At 42.2% G+C, this 20796-nt stretch overlaps 1 protein-coding gene across 3 annotated transcripts in view; it reads right to left on the bottom strand.

The window, feature by feature from the left end:
* The window catches only part of CD109 (CD109 molecule), a 113549-nt gene that overhangs the window by 80378 nt on the left and 12375 nt on the right, over window positions 1-20796 (bottom strand). The window contains exons 2-5 of one of the 3 annotated variants that reach the window (XM_022590371.2): window positions 16609-16637; window positions 15992-16049; window positions 9544-9774; window positions 3425-3550 (exon numbers count right to left, since the gene is read on the bottom strand). In XM_022590371.2, the coding sequence (XP_022446079.1) occupies window positions 3425-3550; window positions 9544-9774; window positions 15992-16021 (387 nt within the window). In that variant the 5' untranslated portion in view covers window positions 16022-16049; window positions 16609-16637. The remainder of the gene's footprint in view (window positions 1-3424; window positions 3551-9543; window positions 9775-15991; window positions 16050-16608; window positions 16638-20796) is intronic. The other 2 variants (XM_022590370.3, XM_089921744.1) reach the window with 2 other exon arrangements.

Genomic DNA, 20796 nt, shown 5'->3' with positions numbered 1-20796 from the left:
GAAATCCGGTAATTCTTTCACCCTACAGTCTCACATCTCCCAGCCTTTCTCCACTATTCTAGTCTCCTCTCTCCCCTGGTACATATTCTGTGTACCACTCACTGAACAAAGGAATCCCAGAGAGGCTGCTACCCACAAGGCTGAGACCTGGTCACTGTGCAGAGGTGGCCTCAGAATGGGCCAGCGATGGACATCTGACCCAGTGACCCATCCGCAGGCTGCCAGCCACCCATGCAGAGGCTTGCTTGTAGTACTCTGAGGACATGGTTATTAGGCTAAGCCAGTGCGCTCAGTCCAGATCTGGACCAGAGAACACCCTAGAGGCTGGAGAGAAGCGAGGGGAATGGGGCCGACCACAAGGACAGAGGAAGCCGCTGGCCCCAAAGCACAGGCGCTCATGCTGACAACAGACCATCTTTATCCCCAGGCGGCCTGAGTGAGACTCGCTCCTTGGAGGCACCTGACAGGCCTCACTGACTGAGCGCCTCACAAGTCCTCTGCTATTGCACCACCTCGTGTTCTTCTGTCACCCTTGTGTCACTTAACTTTGTCATAATTGTCATCTCCCCACAATAGTCTTTGAAGACAGAGATCAGATGTTAGGCTTCCTGGTATCCTATCACCGCACTATAAGCCCTCAACACATATTTAATGGAGGATGCTAGATGGATGGATGGACGGGTGGACGGATGAATGGATAGATGGATGGGTGGACAAACAGCTGATTCCTGGGGAAATGATAATGAAACCAAAACGTGGGAACAGAGAATAAAGTCCTAACTCCTTAAAATTCACAACATGACTCGTAATCTGCACCTCCCAGCATCCTCGACGTGCTCCAGTCCCTCCGTTCTCCCCAGCCCCCAGACCCCGGGGCTCTCCTCCACCTTCCCTGCCTCGACACAAGCCCTCCTCTCTCCTACGTCTCACCAACACCTACTCTGTCCGCCTTTTCTACAAGCTCCAATGTCTGGTCCCCCCGGCGTTCATCACCCCCGCTCTCAGCCCCCATAACTCCTTGTACGCTGTCTCACTTCCTCTGTGGCACAAACTCTCCACGAGCCCAGCGTGATCCTCGTCTTCATGCAGACGCTCAAAAAACATGTGCTAAGGGGACCTAGTTCTGCTTTTAAAATGTGGCCCCCGAAAATGCTAACTAAAGGAAAAATTTTTAAGTTTTAATTTATTAGGTACTTGGTACTTTTATCTTACCTCAGGCCACCCTCTAATGAATGACTAAGTGGCTCTCGAAGGAGGAGGGAGAGGACATTTTTCGAAGGGGACATTTGGTGACATCTGGAGACATCTCTGGTTGTCACGACTTGGAGGGAGGGGACAGCTGCTACTGGCATTTAGTGGGTTAAGGTCAGAGATGCTGCTAAACGTCCCACAGTGCACAGGACATCCCCGCAACAAAGAATTTTTTACCGTAATGTCAAAAGTGAGAAGCCCTGTTCTAATAGAATTTTTAAAGCTCTCATGTATATACATTTTAATAAATTCCAAAAAAAAAAACTTAGAAATATTCAATGAATCTTCAAACACCACAGAGTGATGCACCAGAGAAAACCCGAGGCAGAGACACGGAGGGCGTTCTAGTGCCCCTGCCCTGTTAGACCTCGGAGCCATGGGAGTTGGCAGCAAATACAAGAAGTAAGCGGGGGAGCTGGGCAGAACGAAGCATAGGGGAGCAGAAGACTGATGTAGCTGTTACGGTCACTAGAGTTTTGGTTTTGTTTTTGCTTTTGCTTTTAACATCTTTATTGGAGTATAATTGCTTTACAATGGTGTGTTAGTTTCTGCTGTATAACAAAGTGAACCAGCTATACATATATCCCCATATCTCTTTCCTCTTGCGTCTCCCTCCCACCCTCCCTATCCCACCCCTCTAGGTGGTCACAAAGCACCGAGCTGATCTCCCTGTGCTACGCGGCTGCTTCCCACTAGCTATCTATTTTACATTTGGTAGTGTGTATATGTCCATGCCACTCTGCCACTTTGTCCCAGCTTACCCTTCCCCCTCCCCATGTCCTCAAGTCCATTCTCTACATCTGTGTCTTTATTCCTGCCCCGCCCCTAGGTTCGTCAGAACCATTTTTTTTTTTTTAGATTCCATATATATGTGTTAGCATATGGTATTTGTTTTTCTCTTTCTGACTTACTTCACTCTTTATGACAGACTCTAGGTCCATCCACCCTACTACAAATAACCCAATTTCATTTCTTTTTATGGCTGAGTAATATTCCACTGTATATATGTGCCACATCTTCTTTATCCATTCATCTGTTGATGGACGTTTAGGTTGCTTCCATGTCCTGGCTATTGTACATAGAGCTGCAATGAACATTGTGGTACATGACTCTTTTTGAATTATGGTTTTCTCAGGGTATATGCCCAGTATTGGGACTGCTGGATCATATGGTAATTCTATTTTTAGTTTTTTAAGGAACTCCATACTGTTCTCCATAGTGGCTGTATCAATTTACACTCCCACCAACAGTGCAAGAGGCTTCCCTTTTTTCCACACCCTCTCCAGCATTTATTGTTTGTAGATTTTTTGATGATGGCCATTCTGACCAGCGTGAGGTGATACCTCATTGTGGTTTTGATTTGCATTTCTCTAATGATTAGCGATGTGAGCATTCTTTCATGTGTTTGTTGGCTGCATGAGCTGCTTGTATATTTGGGAGATTAATCCTATGTCCGTTGATTCGTTTGCAAATATTTTCTCCCATTTTGAGGGTTGTGTTTTCATCTTGTTTATGGTTTCCTTTGCTGTGCAAAAGCTTTTAAGTTTTATTAGGTCCCATTTGTTTATTTTTGGTTTTATTTCCATTACTCTAGGAGGTGGGTCAAAAAGCATCTTGCTGTGATTTATGTCATAGAGTTTTCTGCCTATGTTTTCCTCTAAGAGTTTTATAGTGTCTGGCCTTATGAAATTAGAACACTCCCTAACACCATATACTAAAATAAACTCAAAATGGATTAAAGACCTAAAGGTCACTAGAGTTTTTAAAACAAAGATAAAGTAGGTTAGACCAATCTCTCATCAGAAGTCATTACTCTGAGACATAAGATTTGCCAAATAATTGCTATGTACTCATTACTTAGTTTTAAAATACTCAATGTGTGCAATAACTAAATACAATAAATATTTAATCAGCTTTATACTAAAATGTGAAATGTCTTAACCTTCAAACGTTACATTATATAAAAAGACAACAATGATTAGAACTCTAATATGTTATAACACAGGCTAACCCATTGCTAACAAAAGTAAATTAAAAATAAAACCACTTAAATTATCTAGATACTCAGATTAACGTTTTTCTGTTCACTAAATAAATGACTTCAGAGATATTTTCCCCACCGGACCTATTTAAAACATTTTAACATTCCCCCTCAAAATGTATTTATACTCACATTCACTTGAACTTGGATGGACCAGTCACCAAGCATTGGATGGGAAGATAACTGGAAAGTTTTGGAAACGACTCCAAGGTCACTTTGTTCTGACAACCACTGTTGGATCAAATTTGACTTGGGATCCTACAACGAAAACCATGCATGTTAACGACATAAAACCCCCTGTCTGATGTGGATCCAACCTGGTTACGAATACAGCCCTGCAGTACTCCCAGGCGCATGCAAAGTGTGGGACAGAGGGAGTTCTTGGAAAATGTCAGCTCTATACTACCAAAGATGATGAATAAAAATTACTTCTTTTCTCATATTCTCCTGAGAGCATCTTTACTCTGCTCCACCTTTTAAATCTTGGCACGTACTTCCTACAACGTGTACCTCACCAAACCTATGCTGCTGCTGGTGGTGCTGCTGAGAGAAAACCCCGCTGTAGGGATAACAGGCCCCTGTAACAAAGGCACTCTGCCGTATCACCACCACTCACACGTCACTCAGTCACTATGATTCCCCTACAGCACAGGGTTAGCCTCCCATTACAGCTGAGGAAACGGGCGCCCAGAGGGGTTAGGTAAGCCCTCAACCACAAACAGCTGGTCCAATATCACAGCACCAACACATGATGGAGCTCAGGATTCAAACCCACGTGTCTTTTGACTCAACAAAAGTTGTGTCACAGGGGTGCTTAACCAAGGGGATGCATGAAGAACACCTGAGTCTTCCCAGGCTCTCCCAGAGCACGCTGCCTCCATCCAATCCCATCCCAGCCCTGTCAACTCTGTCCCTCTAACATCTCACGTCCAGCCACCATTTTCTAACTATCGCAACTAGCCTCTCTCCTCCAGTCTTGCCCCTCCAACACATCTTCCCCACTGCCAAACGCAAACCTGTGGTTGAGGCAAAGTGGCTGAAGCACCAGACACCGTTCCTGGCAAATTACAAGCAATGAGTAAACACTCGCTATGACCAGTATATCAGACCACCAGGTGACAATGACTTCTGTTTGCCAACAGAATGAGGTCTACACTCCTCTGTGTAGCTTACAAGACTTAGCTGACCCCATCTACATTTCTACGCACATCTTCCTCCAAACAGACAGACTTGTTTGCAGTTCGCCCCAAACGCCCATGCACCTAGGCCTCTACCATTGCTGCATGGAAGACCCTTCCTTCCTTGTCCAGATGGTGAAATAAGCTCCAACTTCCTGCCTTCTACACATGCCTCCAAGAGGCAGGAGTGGCCACTCCCTGGAGAAACCCCAATGCGCCTGGAGTTTCCCCCCTAACATATACTACTGTTTAAGGTTATCATTTGTTATCTGGGTTTTTTGGTGTTTTTTGTCATTGTTACTTTTTTTTTTTTTTTTTTTTTTCAGTACGCGGGCCTCTCACCGCTGTGGCCTCTCCCGTTGCGGAGCACAGGCTCTGGACACGCAGGCTCAGCGGCCATGGCTCACGGGCCCAGCCGCTCCGCGGCATGTGGGATCCTCCCGGACCGGGGCACGAACCCACGTCCCCTGCATCGGCAGGTGGACTCTCAACCACTGCGCCACCAGGGAAGCCCCACTGTTACTTTTTGGTTTTGGTGTTTCTTTGTTCCCTGGATTATGAACTCTGGGATCAAATTTTTTCCCTGATTCTTTTTTTTTTTGAATTTTATTTTATTTATTTTTTTACACAGCAGGTTCTTATTAGTTATCCATTTTATACATATTAGTGTATACATGTCCATCCCAGTCTCCCAGTTCATCCCACCACCATCCCTGATTCCTAATCTCTATCCTCTGACTCAAGGTAGCGGGTTGGCCTGGTTATTAGAAGCCAGAGGAAACCTCCCTCCGCAAGCGGGGGAGACTGTGTAAGTCGGGGTAAGTACAGTCCTGAGAACTGAGTAGGAAGTGGTCTAGGAAGGCAGAAACTAATTGTTAAAACCAAAGACCGGGGGGCTACCCTGGTGGCGCAGTGGTTAAGAATCCGCCTGCCAATGCAGCGCACACGGGTTCCATCCCTGATCCGGGAAGATCCCACATGCCGCGGAGCAACTAAGCCCGTGCACCACAACTACTGAGCCTGCGCTCTAGAGCCCGTGAGCCACAACTACGGAACCTGAAAGCCACAACTACTGAGCCCATGCACCTACAGCCCGTGCTCCGCAACAAGAGAAGCCACCGCAATGAGAAGCCCGCGCGCCGCAACAAAGAGTAGCCCCCGCTCGCCTCAACTAGAGAAAGCCCGCGTGCAGCAACTAAGACCCAACTCAGCCAAAAATAAATAAATAAATTTTTTAAAAAACCAAAGACCACAAGTGGGTCAAGAATAAGCGGGTCACCATCCTTGGCAAGCCCTGGGGCAGGCAGTGCAGTCAGAGCTGGCTCTCCTGCCCCTGTCAAGACTGGGATGGCTACGGAGCTCAAAGGACCAAAAACAAATGAAGAAATACAAAGAGCTAATAAATATATGCTGTCTAAGAATTAAGGGAATGCAAATGAAAACAATGAAAGGCCATTTTTCTTCCATCACACTGACAAAAATAAAAAATGATAATAATAATTCCCAGTGTCACTTAAAATGTAGGGAGAGAAATGTACATAGTCCGCCGATGTATTATTTTGGTGAAGGTACACATTTCTCCCACAACCCTACAAACAAAGGAAATCCAAACTGAAGTCTTCGACGACCTGGAGGATATGCAGGGCTGGGAGTGAATGAGATAAATCCCTCGTTTCCCAAGCCTGTCTTGGACCTGGGCATATCACCCACAAGGAAGAGACAGAGAATGTAGAAATGCCAGAAGTCCTTACAGAGCACATGAGGATTTGAACAGGGGACGCACGGTGGCATCACAGCAGAGCCCAGCATTTGCGTGTGGTCACCTGCTACTGGGATGCACACAGGACAGCCAAGTATGATATGAACAGTGCCCCTGTCACAGCCTGAACAGCCACATGGCTGGAGACACTGGGAAGGTGGCCCCTCGTGCTCTTTGAGTCACCTCTACACAGCCTGGGCTCTATATCAGGTGCCTGTGACAGCCACCTCAAGCAATAAACTCCCTGGCTGGAGAAGGCAAATATTTCTGCCAGTCCCCAGAGTCCTGGATTATGCACAAGGTGTGTGCCTAGCATGTAGAATTAAAGACATCGAATCACTTAAATGAGGTGCCACCACTGCTCCAGGCCAAAGTGTCAGAGCACAGGCACAGGGCAGACCCCAAGCGAGCAGCTGTGCCCACAAGATCACTCACCTATACCAGGAGCAACAACTTCTCAGGAAGGGCAGCCAGGGTAGAAAACAGCGTGCCAGCTGACATCACACGTTGGAGACACTTACTTCCGTAGTGTAAGGACAGACTGGCTGCAGAAAGCCAGAATTAGGGGAAGAGGTTTATTCCACCATAAAAAGGTCCCTGAAGCCCCTTTGCTTCCTGAGAAGGTCAGTTACTGGGTCAGGGAAAACACCCAATGATCCAAAAAAAAACACTGAACATGTCTGAACATGCTATGATGATCAATATTTTAGCCACATCCTACAGTCAGTCATTCTTGGCTGGGCAAGATGGGCCCCAAAAAGCAGGCCTCCTGTAGTTCCCAGATGCCTTCTCCACACTTGCCTGCAGGTGGTGCTGTGCTAGAGAGTACAATTTCGTGCAAGTCAGGGGCTCTCGTTACACTACAGTCCCACTTTTCTCTGGGAAGTTTTTCTAAGAAACCACCCGTCCCATACTGAAAGATGTAGAAAAAGAAAACATCACAGTCTGGTGAACCCTGGCCCAAAGGGCTCTTTTCAGATGGAGGAGTACAGGGTGTGGGCATTCACATCAATGCTCTGACCCATGAGTACTGTGGTGAGTACGGCACCCACATGTGCCTTCACTCACTGGTCCCAAACACAGTGGGTTCCGAGTAGAACTCTCCTGCCCTGGCCAAGGGGACCACCCAGCCGCCATGCCAGCGGGATCCCTCAGGACCAGAAACAGCAAGAGGAAGGGCTCTCTGTGCACTTCTGGGAAAGCCAAATGTGACAGGCGAAGTCCAAAATCGGAGAGAGGAACCCAAAGAATCCACAAATCACAATCAGCAGGGTTCATTCTGGGTTAACGCTTACAACAGACAATTGATCCAGGGCTGATTTTTATTCGCCTGAGACGGAAAGAGGCAGATCGATTGTAAACAACCAGACACAGGCAGACAGTCACTTCTAAATCCTCCATTTACACATAGCATCTAGTAAGTTCTCAGTATTTGTGGATAAATGTTGAAGGACCGTATGAATGGCATCCCTAAACTGCTCAGAGAGTTACATGAATTTAGAAATGCTATTCACTATGGCGACCTGCTTTATTCCAACACAGCAAAGGCAGATGTTCACAGAGCTGCTGACTCTGAAATAATACCAGTTCCATTCAAGAAACATGCCAACCAATGTGATATTTGCTATAAACGCATCTTGGCTTGAAGTTATATGTACACATGTTTGCTTGATTTTTGTTTGTGTGTTTGTTTAGCCCATAACAACAACAAAAACTAAGAATAGGAAGATACTGAACTAAAAAGCCTAAATTTGCCTTCCATTCTGTTATTCCTCAGAAAATTTTTTTTTCCTGTGCCACATCTTTTTTTTTTTAACATCTTTATTGGAGTATAATTGCTTTACAATGGTGTGTTAGTTTCTGCTGTATAACAAAGTGAATCAACTATACATATACATACATCCCCATATCTCCTCCCTCTTGCGTCTCCCTCCCACCCTCCCTATCCCACCCCTCTAGGTGGTCACAAAGCACCAAGCTGATCTCCCTGTGCTATGTGGCTGCTTCCCACCAGCTATCTATTTTACATTTGGTAGTGTATGTATGTCCATGCCAACCAATGTCCTGGGACTGAGGGGATTTTCCAGTACTAAAATCAAGAGAGTCTCAGCAAACTGGTCACCCTATCTCTATGTCATTGGTCAAAGGTCTAATACTCTCCTCAGCTTAAACGTAGAAAACCAGGTCCAGCCAGATGTCAGTTGCCTCCAGCTTGGCCCTCACTGGAAGCACTCAGTCTGCCAACCATGCTGCCTCCAGAGCCCAGAGTACTCAGGCAGAGCAGGCCAAAAGATTTCCTGCCAGAGGGGTTCCTAGTACAACAATAGCTAATGTTTAGTGAGCATGTTCTATGTGCCAGGCACAGTTCTAAATGCTTTACTTGAATCATATCACATAATCCTCACAAAAACCTTTACAAGGTATTATTTTTACACATTTTACAAATAAGGAAACCGAGGCTCAGAGAGGTTGATTAATTTCCTCAAGGTCACAGAGCTAGCACCTATTCTTCTTAGAGCAGAGAGTGATCCTTTTAAAATGTTAACTCAGATCACATCATGCCTCTCCTCAGAATTCTCCAGTGAATTTTCATTTCACTCACAGTAAAATCCAAAGTCCATATCATAGCCGAGAAAATCCTGTATAGCCCTCATCCAGCTGACCTACCTGTACCTGACCTTATCTCCCTAATATCTGTCACCTCACTTCCTGGGCAACAGTGCACTGCAAGCTTGTTCCCCCAATGCACCTAACAAGTTCCCACCTCAGGGCCTTTGCATATGCTATTCCCTCTGTTTGTGGAGGCTCATTCTTTTATTTCCTATAGGTCTCTGTTCAAATAGGACTTCTCTAACAACCCTATAGAAAACAGCAAACACAAACACTCTGTCTCTCTCTCTCTCACACACACACACACACACACACACACACACACATACACACACACACACACTCTTTTTTTATATATCTGTATGTTTATTTATTGTCTGTCCACTACCCACTGGAATGAAAAGTCGATTTAAGCAGGGACTCACCTTCTGTATCGAGGACACAGAAGTTTAATAAATGTTCGACAAATGAATTAATCAATGAAGAAGCCAGGACCGGAACCCAAGCAGGCTTGACTCTGGAGCCTAAGCCCTTAACCCAGTGCTGTACCATCCCCCTTCCTAGAGAAACCATCCCACTTTGGGAGGGAAGCTTAGCCACGTGAATCCTAAGACATCCCAGTACCAACAATGTGAGCAGAACTTCCAAGAGAGCTTCAGTGAGACGGCTTTGAACCCCCAGCTTTATTTCTGTCTGGCACTCACCTTAATTAGAATGTTTAAAGAGGTTTTGTAAGGCTTAAAATCTGAGAAGAGTGTAACAACACGAAACTTCACTTCTTGCTTTGGTTTATACAGGGGCTTGTCTGTTTGAATGAAGACAGTCATTCTCTTGGTCTCAAATGATAAGCGCGTACTATTCGAGAATAAAATCTCATCCTGGGCACGTCCAGTGACACGGAGCTCATAAATCTCATCACCACTGTTCAGAGGTAGCTGGGGGAAAAAGAGACATCAGATGTATCAAAGTCTCATTGTTTTACCTCAAAAATGTTTGTAACTGTAAGTGAGAATTGAAATTTTAAATACATAGCATTATCAAAAGTAATCGCGACGTTGAAAAATGCATCCCTCCTCCTAACCACCAAAATTAAACAATTTGTTTTCTCTCTTTCGACATCCTGGAGTTTGCTCTCCAGTTAAACCACAGGGTTCCTGGACTGCAGGAACCACGTCCCACAGCTCTGTCAGCAATCACCTTGTCACTTCCTATCCCAAGCACAAACTCTTCCGCACTGACAGTCACTGTGGGTCACAATACCCTTCTCCTCCGTGCCTCGGGTGAAAGGCACATTTGCACAGGCTTTGTTTTCTTGCCATACCCTCTCCAGGACCTCTCACCTGTTCTAGGATGCACTCTCTTCCTGCATCTTGTGCATCGTGTCACAGTCCTGGTAAGTTTGATGGCGCCGTTGTTTTACTGTTTCTATCACTAGTGGAAATCCTCCCTTCTAGCATGAACAGACCAGAAGCCACACTCAGCCTACACACACCGTGTCATTCTACCCCACAACAATCCTTCCGGTGGGTGCTCTAACTAATACCAGCTTACACACCAGGAACCTGGGGCTTGGAAGAGTAAAGGAAGTTGCTCCAGGTCACTGGCTGAGATTCAAACCCGGGATGAACTATATACTACTCTAACAAGAGTAGTATAAATATGTGATGGTTTTAAAATATGTCCAAAATTTCTCTGACCCTCCTCCCTTCAAAAGTCAGAGCCCCTCTCCTGGGCATATACCCAGAGAAAACCACGATTCACAAAGACACACGCACCCCAATGTTCATTGCAGCACTATTTACTATAGCCAGGTCATAGAAGCAACCTAAATGCCCAGCGACAGATGAACGGATAAAGAAGATGTGGCACGTATATACAGTGGAATATTACTCAGCCATAAAAAGTAAAAAAAAATTGGGTCATTTGTAGAGATGTGCATGGACCTAGAGACTGTCATAAAGAGTGAAGTAAGTCAGAAAGAGAAAAACAAATATCGTATATTAACACATACATGTGGAATCTGAAAAAATTGGTATAGATGATCTTATTTACAAAGCAGAAATAGAGACAGATGTAGAGAACAAATGTGTGGATCCCAAGGGGGAAAGGGCGGAGGTGGGATGAATTGGGAGATGGGGATTGACATATATACACTGTTGATACTATGTATAAAATAGATAACCAATGAGAACCTACTGTATAGCACAGGAAACCCTACTCAGTGCTCTATGGTGACCTAAATGGGAAGGAAATCTAAAAAAGAGGATATATGTATACGTACAGCTGAGTCACTTTGCTGTACAGTAGAAACTAACACAACATTGTAAAGCAACTATACTCCAATAAAAATTAATTTAAAAAGAAAAAAAAAGGTAGAGCATAATTTCCCAGCGACTCGCCTCTCAAGAGTAGAATGAGGCTGTGTCATTAACAGGATAGCTTCTGCCTGGTTCTCTCTTTCTTGGATTCCTCACTCTTGGGGACGTCAGCTGCCATGTGATAAGGACACTCAAGAGGCCTGTGAGAGGCCTGCAGTGGGAGGAACAGAAGTCAATAGCCACCACCCACCTGCCAGCCACGTGAAGAGCAATCTTACTGAGGACCCCCAGGCCTGGTGAAGCCTTCAGATGACATCGGCAGCTCAGAACTGCTCGACGACATGGCTCGCAAATTCCTGACCCACAGAAACTGTGGGAAATAATAAAAGTTTATGGTTGCTTCACACCAGAGTTTGGGGATAACAGGTTCCACAAGAATCGATCACTAGCACACCTGAATTTTAGTTCATTTTCATATTCATAAACCTGAGATTCTGAAACTAATGTTCTGCCTCCTTTTTTTGCAAATAGGAGTTGTCCACAGAGAGCTCCAAGGAGATTTTCCAGAAATAGCAGCCACCAAAAAGCCAGCAACATGGATAAGAATATGAAGGAAACGTAACAAACCACCAATACAGTGGTTAGCAGGAAATAGGGAGAAGAATACTGGTGTTTGCAATTTACTTGGAAATACATTTTAAAAATAAGCTCAATTAATGGACGGAGAGATGATTAGATGCATAAATATGCAATTGAGCAAGTGTGGTAAAATGTTAACAGTAGATTCTAAGTGGTGGTTATAGGAGTGTTCCCTATGAAACTCTTTCAGGTTTTTTGGATATTTGATACTTTCATAATAAACTGTTAGGAGAAACAATCAGTAACATCACCTTCAAATGACCTCTAGTACTGATGTTTGCTTTCCTTTAATAAATAAACATTCACTGAGCACCTTCGAGCTCCAGGTTGCTCTAGGTGCTTGGGATTCAACATGAACCAAAGATGTACGCCCTAGAGGGCTGAGAATCTAGCCTGGAACTTGCATCCTTATATTCTATTCTCTCAAATGATGCTTCAGTCCTCAGATTCTTTTAAACAGAGTCCTTAATACCGCAAGCAGGAAAATATATATGCCAGGAACCAGCATATCATTTGCTTGTATACAGCACAGATTTATAAATAGTTCATGCTTAAAAAATATATTAGATGGAATTTCTCTCTATGATTTGGATATCGTTGGATCATTTTTAGTGGCACAGAGGCCCCAGAACAGAGAGTAGATTGAAGACTGACATCAAATTAATGATGCAGAGGTCTGAAACTAAAGAGACCTATTAACCACGAGGAGGTCAAAGAGTTAGAAAATTAGAATTAACACAAAAGTGTCCAAAACATTTTACTCTGTCCCCCACTCCATCCTCCTTCAGGGAGTTGACACAAGAGGAGATGGTACTGACTATCTTTCTGCTCCTTTCACTTACCCTAATTCTAGTTTTCAACACTCCCCTGTTAGAAACCCCACCTCTCCCAATGTAAAATTTAGGTGATTTGGGATCCTCAGAGCCTCGGTGCTAATCCTAGAGCTGGAAAGTCTAGGGTGACGATATGGACTTGTCAGAGTGGACCTGGTGCGCCCCCATGAACGATGAGGCATCGCCGCACGGCTTAGGGTGTCACCATGGACTCTGGCTGTCAGTAGAGACCTTGGTCATCCATTGGGAACAGTAGAGGGACATAATGAGAAGGAGACTGGAGAAAATACTGGGGATGTTAAGCAACCTTTATGAAAGATTCTCTCTGTGCCAGACCTGCAGTGGGTTGTAACCTGCTTCCCACAGTGGAGAGGACCCAGAAGGTAATATAAGCTCCTGAATCTCTGCTGGTAAATTGCTTCCCACCTTCTTGGGGGACACAATTACCAAAAAGGATTCCCAGAATTAGTAATAAAGGGGTTCCCTAATGAGAGACTTCCTTATGTCTTACATAAGAACCAATTATTTAGCCACAGAGGTTTTGGATCCTACGTGTTGAACTGAGGTCACGGGGCTGGGAAAAGATGTAGTTCCCATATACAGACACTGTCCAGCAGCAGAATAAGAGTCTGGGGGTATACGATACCCAGGGCTTAGATCAACAAAATATCAACGAGCATCTGAGTTGAGCACGGTTGATTCTCAGTTAGGCTAAGTCTATTTTGTGTATACATAAACGCAAACTCTCCGGGTAGATGATAGAGGCATGTTCAGAAAGGCTCTTGATGGACAATAAATGGATTCCTTATTCTAATTCGGGCCGTCTGAAACCATCTTCTCTGAAAGATCAACTGTCTTAAGGAAACAAACAACACAATAGTATTTATCCTACTTTATTTCACTAATAACTCCAGTTACCAAAAGTAATGGTAATTTCAAATAACTTTCAAAATAAAACTGAGAAATTTAAGATGATAGTTTCTATTTTAAAATATATTAGTAATTAAACTTTAAAAGCATTCTAATTTTATTAGGAGGTTTGGATTAACATATATACACTACTATACATAAAATGGACAATCAACAAGGACCTACTGTATAGGACAGGGAACTATACTCAATATTCTGTAATAACCTATATGGGAAAAGAATCTAAAAAAGAATAGATATATGTATAACTGATTCACTTTGCTGTATACCTAAAACTAACACAGCATTGTAAATCAACTATATTCCAATATAAAATTTTAAAAAATTTTTTAGGCATGCTAATTTTAAAAACCACTCCCTCGTTTTAAGTTGGATTTACTTACAAAGAGAATAAAAAGAAACTTTTTCTAGCACGTTTTGTACAATCAATAATCTTTATGTTAAGTGTAAATTCTGTTTTTTATTTACTTCTTATTGAAGGCTGATTTTACTGTATCAAAAACAGAAACAATGAGCTAGTCAGATATTAAAAACATATTTGTTTTAATACAGCCAATATATTCATATTTTATAGCAAAACTTCAGGAGGACGTTAAAAAATAATTTAAAATATTACATCTACAAGCATCAGAATGCAAGAGCACTTGGAAAGATGGGTCTATTTTCATTGAACACTCATAAAAATGCAGAACCTTCTATTTTTGCCAAGAGTTATTAAATTTTCCCAGACACTTTATGACTAAGCCTTTAAAATTTTGTTTTACTAAAAAGGGATCTAGTCCTAAATATAACTCCTGGTAAATCTTTCAATAAATAATTGCTATATCTACATACAATAGAAATGGCATAATATTAAAGACAAATATAAGACGTTGGGATTAGTATTCCACATGGTTAAGACTTTAAGGCTAATAGTAGCCAAATTTGTAGCTAATTGGGACAAGTACAGCTTATAGGCACATTACGGGAATCAGCCAGAGTGCCCTCGTCCGCCCACATGCGTCCGCCCACATGCCTGCCCCTTCCAGACTTGCTACACTCCAGGCCATGCCACTGCAGACGTCTTTGAGGAAAGCAGACAGTTATTATGCATTGAGCTGTGATTCCTGAACTGAAATCTCAACCCCTTCTGCTATCAGACAATTATATTACACAGGATTTATTTTAATCTTCTCACTGTAATACTTTTTCAACAGAGTTATGGACACAGACACCGGTGGGCCAGCACCTAATGTCTGAGGTCACATTAATGCAGCCTAACATCTTATTGTCACTAAGATTGGGTTTTTTTCCCCACGTCTGTCTGCTCAGGGCTTCCCTCCCCCCAACCCCACTTTCTATTATTACAACAGTATATTTGTTAGTAAGGTAAGTACAAACATAATAATAAGTAAGAAACAGGGACTTCCCTGGTGGTCCAGTGGCTAAGACTCCGTGCTCCCAATGCAAAGGGACTGGGTTTGATCCCTGGTCACGGAACTAGATCCCACATGCCACAACTAAAGATCCCACATGCCACAACTAAAGATCCCACATGCCGCAACTAAAAGATCCCACGCTGGGACTTCCCTGGTGGTCCAGTGGTAAAGAATCCGCCTTCCAATGAAGGGGATGCAGGTTCAATCCCTGGTCAGGGATCCCACATGCCACGGGGCAACTAAGCCCATGTGCCACAACTAGAGAGAGAAAACCCACATGCCACAACTAGAGAGAAGCCTGTGCGCCACAACAAAAGATCCTGCATGCCACAATGAAGATCCCGCGTGCCTCAACTAAGACCCAATGCAGCCAAAAATTTTTTAAAGATTAAATAAAATAAATATCAAAAAATAAAATAAAAAGACACTGGAAGAACACAGTTAATTTTTTAAAAAATAAAAAATAAATAAAAGATCCCGCATGCTGCAGCTAGGACCCGATGCAGCCAAGTAAATAAATCAATATTTTTTAAAAATAGGTAAGAAACATAATAGTTATAGAATGTAAGTAATTTTTATAAAGGACAGTTTGGGAGCACTATATTCTCTAAGAACCCCAAAATGAATGTGGTTTCTGAATGTGCTTGATAAGTAACCTTCAAGAGTTAACGGGGAACCTGGCTCATCGGGAAATGTCAACCTTACATAAGTGTCAGGGTCAAAGTCATCAGTCATCTAGTCCCAGAAAAGTACACCAAATTGTCCTCTTGGTGGATGCTATGTTCTATTCGACTGTATATTAAATGTGTGAAGCTCCAAAACAAAACAGTAATAAAAGCACAAACTTCCAAATTAAAGCCATGAGACACAGGACTAGTTCACAAACAATATTTAATAAACAGGTTTTATGAGTCTCTCAACAAAATAATAACCCTTTCCACTTCTGTAGCAGATGCTACAGCGTGTTCACATCTCATTTCACCTCCAAGGTAACCCCTATGAAACAGACTATACCTTTATCCCCTCCTCCAGGACCGGGACCATGGTGAGGTGAGCCAGGCACTTGTCTCAACTGCAAAATTTAAGAGCGTGCCAAAAAAACTCAGTAATCAACAGTTAAAGTTTTTGAATATTTTCAATAGTTTTAAATAGCAAACGTGATGCAAAAATTAAATTATGAAACAAAAGATCAAAATTTTAAACAAAGACAGGGTCAGTATCAATTACTGTTGTTTTATTTTGCCTCAGGGTACAGTTCAGCTCAGTGAAGCACTGCCCTTTTCCAGAACAAAGAAACTGGGATGGAGCATTAAGTACACACCCAAGACTGGAAGGCTTGTTAAGGCAGAAGCGGGACCAAACCCGCCCAGGTACCTATGTTAACAGTCCAGGCCAGTCCCCCTCAGTGAAGTTCTCCATTTTACGAGAGGAAAATCTCCACTGTGAGTTTGAAGAGGCTAATATCCAAGCTCCCTGAAGTAATATTATTCTTAAATAATCTGAAGGTGGAACTGAACTCCATCAAACTCACAAGGAATGTAAATTAATATAAAAGCCAATAAAATACTAATTCATTTATTTCACGGACGCAATGTATATTTCTGAAACCAAATCTTTTAATAAATACTTACGGGTGGAAGAGTAAGTGTCTTGAAAGAGCCTAAAAGGAAAACGGGGAAGAAAACAGTCATAATTCAAATACAGTGATATAATACAAAACTTGTAAGACTCTCTTAATAGTCTTTCAGATGTAGAGGGAATCAGACTTACAGAATCACAAACTTATTTAGCCAAACCTAAACAATTTTATTAAATCCCAGAACACCTGAGAGATTATTACGTATCCTTGTGCCAAAGAATTAAGACTTAAAAGGCGATCAGTGGGTAAACCTCTCCCAAAAAATTAGTTACATTCTGCTTCTCTTTTCCATGTGTAAGTTGCTACTGCTCTTGTTACCCTTTTAAGGCTGTACATGTTTGAGGGACACTCCATACAGTGTACAGAGGGAAGCTGAGGTTCATTTCTAATGTTCATTTCTCATACACTCATGATAAAGGGAAAAAAGGAAGGCATTAGTCACATCAGGGGTTGGCTGGGACTCGTAACTGACCATTGGTATTAAAATGATGCAGACATTTTTCATGTTAAGTTCCTAAAAAAGACTGCTAATTTAACCCATGCCAATTTCTCATCAACTCTATTTATTGCAAGGGAAAAAATGTTTCAAGTTAAAAATAAAAGAGTACTTATTCAAAGTTCCCATTTAAGGGACATGAATTCAGAGGTGGTGACAGGCCCTCGGTTCCTTCATTCATTGAAGAAACACTTATAAGGGTACCACAGTGAACAAGACAGACATGGTCCCTCTCCTCCTGGAGGCCACATGTGCCCACCCCATGGGAACAGACAGGTACGGTATGGAGCGGGGGTTAAGCAAGTGGCCTCTGCAATCAGACCACATAGGTTCTATCCCAAATCAGCCACATACTAGTCCTGTCCTTGAACATGTTACCTGATTCTCCAGGTTCAATTTTTTCACCCACAAAATGAAGGCAATCACACAAGGTGGCTGTAAGGAATAAGTAAGCCAATCCCTGTAAACGGTACAGAACAGTGGCTGGCATGTAGGAAACACTTGATAAATATGTCATTACACTGCCAGAAAGCTTGAAGAGTCACCCACTGGCATGTCAGTGTGCCTCTATGGCAGTGGGCTTCAGATGTTTACGATGGAGTACTCAATCAACACGAATATTGGTGCATGGTACCATGTCAAGTTAGATTTATAAAGTTATATACATGCACTTTCTCAACCAAAATATAAATATTAGAAAACCTGACTTTCTTAGTTTTTCTCAATAAAATAATGGAAATAAAAGTTAGTATATTTTCTACCTACTCCCTTATAAATGGTCTTGTGACTCCCAGATGTGTGCACCCCACTTTGACCACTGCCCCAATGGGCCTCAGTGAACTACAAGTATGTTCTCAGAAGCAGATAAGCAACTCATCAAGTCACTGATCACACAGCACAGATCAGTTTATCTAATAGCTGTCACCCTAGGAAGCAAGGAGCAGTGCTCTTCAATAATTAGGACACAGGACAAAGAATGTCTTGAAAAGGTGAAGGAGGAAGAACAATTGAACAGATATAGGTCCACACGGAACGGCTGCAATAGGGGCGGGGGAGGGCACTTCAGAGGGGCCACGGGAGGCGCCTAGAGGAAATGATGCAGTCTAGGGCTGTAGGATAAGGAAAAACGAGCCAGGTGAGAATGCAGGGGACCAGTTTCCAGGCAGAGCAGCAACAAGTGCAAAGGCATGGAGTCTACTGAAGAGAAGAGCTGTGTGAGACACGACCAGAGGCAGGGGAGGCAGTAGAGATGAGGCTGGACCAGACCACAAAAGGCCTTTCAGACAGGCGAGCCCTCACCAGAATGGTCTGGGTCACACTGTTATCCCCACATTCTGATTGAGTATTTGTCCCGGATCTTTTTTTGGTTTAGCAAAATATTAATATGAGATGGGTTTAACCTGCACAAGATTTAACTTTGAAATTGTATAATCATGCTTTGAGAACATCTCCATTTGTGGGAAGAAACTTCTGTTCAGCATATTCTATACTGAATTGAAGGGAAATTGAGAAGCCCCATAATGGTGCAGCAACTAAACTTGATGAAACACTCAAAAGAACCATAAATAGAGACAACTAACAAGTTCTGTCTTGTAAAAATATTTGTTGAGAAGAGGCATAGGCAGACCCTGCAAAATATTTGGGCTGAAACACATAAACAGTTCAATATGGGAAAAAATTGAAATTGAGAATACCCTCCACACATCAGAATTTTCTCTGATTTTACCGGGTAGCTCAGCACTTGTGGACAGAGTGTTTTCTCAGCTAAAAATATTATGGTCACTGTATACCAACAATGAACAAGTGGAACCTGAAGTTAAATTACAAGGTCCGCTTACATTAGCACCAAAAAAAAAGAAATAGGCATAAATCTAACAAAACGTGTACAAGATCTAGATGAGGAAAACTACAAAACTCTGATAAGTGAAATCAAAGAGCTAAATAAATGGAGAGATATTCAATGTTCATAAATAGAGAAACTTAGTTGTCAATACATCAGTTCTTCGCAACTCGATCTTTAGATTCAATGCAATCCTAAATCCTAATCAAAACCCCAGCAAGTTATTTCATGGATGTCAACAAACTGATTCTAAAGTTTACCTGGAGAAGCAAAAGACCCAGAATAGCTAACGTAATACTGAAGGAGAACAAAGTTGGAAGGATAATGCTACCTGACTTCAAGACTTACTAGAAAGCTACAGTAATCAAGACCATGTGATACTGGCAAAAGAACAGACAAATATATCAATGGAACAGAATAGACAGCCCAGAAATAGATGCTATAAATACTGTCAACTGATCTCTGACAGGCAGAACATAGGGTAATTTTAGGGCAGTGAAAATACTCTGTGTGATATTATGATGATGGACATATGTCATTACACATTCATCAGAACCCACAGAATTCACAACACCTAGAGTGAACCCTCACATGAACCATGAACTCTGGGTGATTATGATGCATCATTGCAGGTTCATCCTTGGTTAAAAAAAAAAAAAAAAAGTGCCATTCTTGCGGGTGATGTTGATAATAGGGAAGGCTATCCATGCATGTGGACAGGGAAAACATGGGAAATCTGAAAAAAATATTTTTAATTATTTGAACGTTCAAGTTGAACATTATTATGATAATGGTCAGATAACTTGAACATTCAAATAAATAATGGACTATAACCTACTGAATAAAATAAGAGTATGAGTTTGTGCTGATATATAATTTAATAGATGACTAAATGAAGGAGAAGAAAAAGGGGTTTTTTTTACAATTTTTAATGTATTTTATTGAAGTAGAGTTGATTTACAATGTTGTGTTAGTTTCTGCTGTACAGCAAACAGATTCACTTCTACATATATATATATATATATATTCAGAAAAAGTTATTCTTTACCATAGAATTCCAATAAATAAACGTATAGGGAATGATGGAATTAGAAAATTCCACAACAATAATGGTAATAACTGATTCAGGCGAATAATCATCAAACTTGTGTGTACAAGTGGACTGAGTGAGACTCATAAGAAATAATAAACCATTGCTGTTTGAAGCTACTAAGTGTTGGGAGGTTCATTCATAGCAAAAGATAACTGGAACACGTTTGAAATAAAAAAGATTAACTAGCAATATTAAGTATTATTATCCTTATTTTACAAATGAGAACCTGAATCACAGAGCTATTAAGTGACTTCCCCAGGGTCACACAGGAAAGAAGTAACGGAGCTAAGATTCTAAGCCACTGCCTCTCAGTAGAAGAACGGCAGCTGTACTTTTGTTCTTGCATTCTACCCACCTTTGATTATTATAAAAGTTGCACAGCCTGTGTAGCCTCTTTGTGTATGTTGACACCCTTATTGCCTCAGTCACACAGGTTCAACATCGCAATCCCCTTGGACTCCGGGCTCTCCTCAGCTCTAGGTTAGTCATCACCAGAACCTAGATCCTTCTTCCACAATGTTTCTCCCAGCCCTCAGTTACACTATAGGCGCTGCAATGGTGGAGCTAATTGAAACAATTCGTGTTATACAAGAACTTCTGGAAAGGATATAAAAGCTAGAAAATTTCTTAACTCTTTTTATCAGTTCTTCACACTACACCGTTTTCATACATTTGAAGCTAATTTCAAGATCGGAAAAACCCATCTTCAAAGGAAACAAGAACCACACGTGTCTACGGTCGGGTTCCCTGG

The sequence above is a fragment of the Delphinapterus leucas genome, chromosome 12 (assembly GCF_059928025.1).
Source record: "Delphinapterus leucas isolate spDelLeu-1000000601 "Yukka" chromosome 12, BTC_Dleu_Yukka2, whole genome shotgun sequence".
NCBI classification, from domain to species: domain Eukaryota; kingdom Metazoa; phylum Chordata; class Mammalia; order Artiodactyla; family Monodontidae; genus Delphinapterus; species Delphinapterus leucas.
Note: the sequence above shows the minus strand (reverse complement) of the source record. Positions and strands in the feature narration are given on the sequence as shown.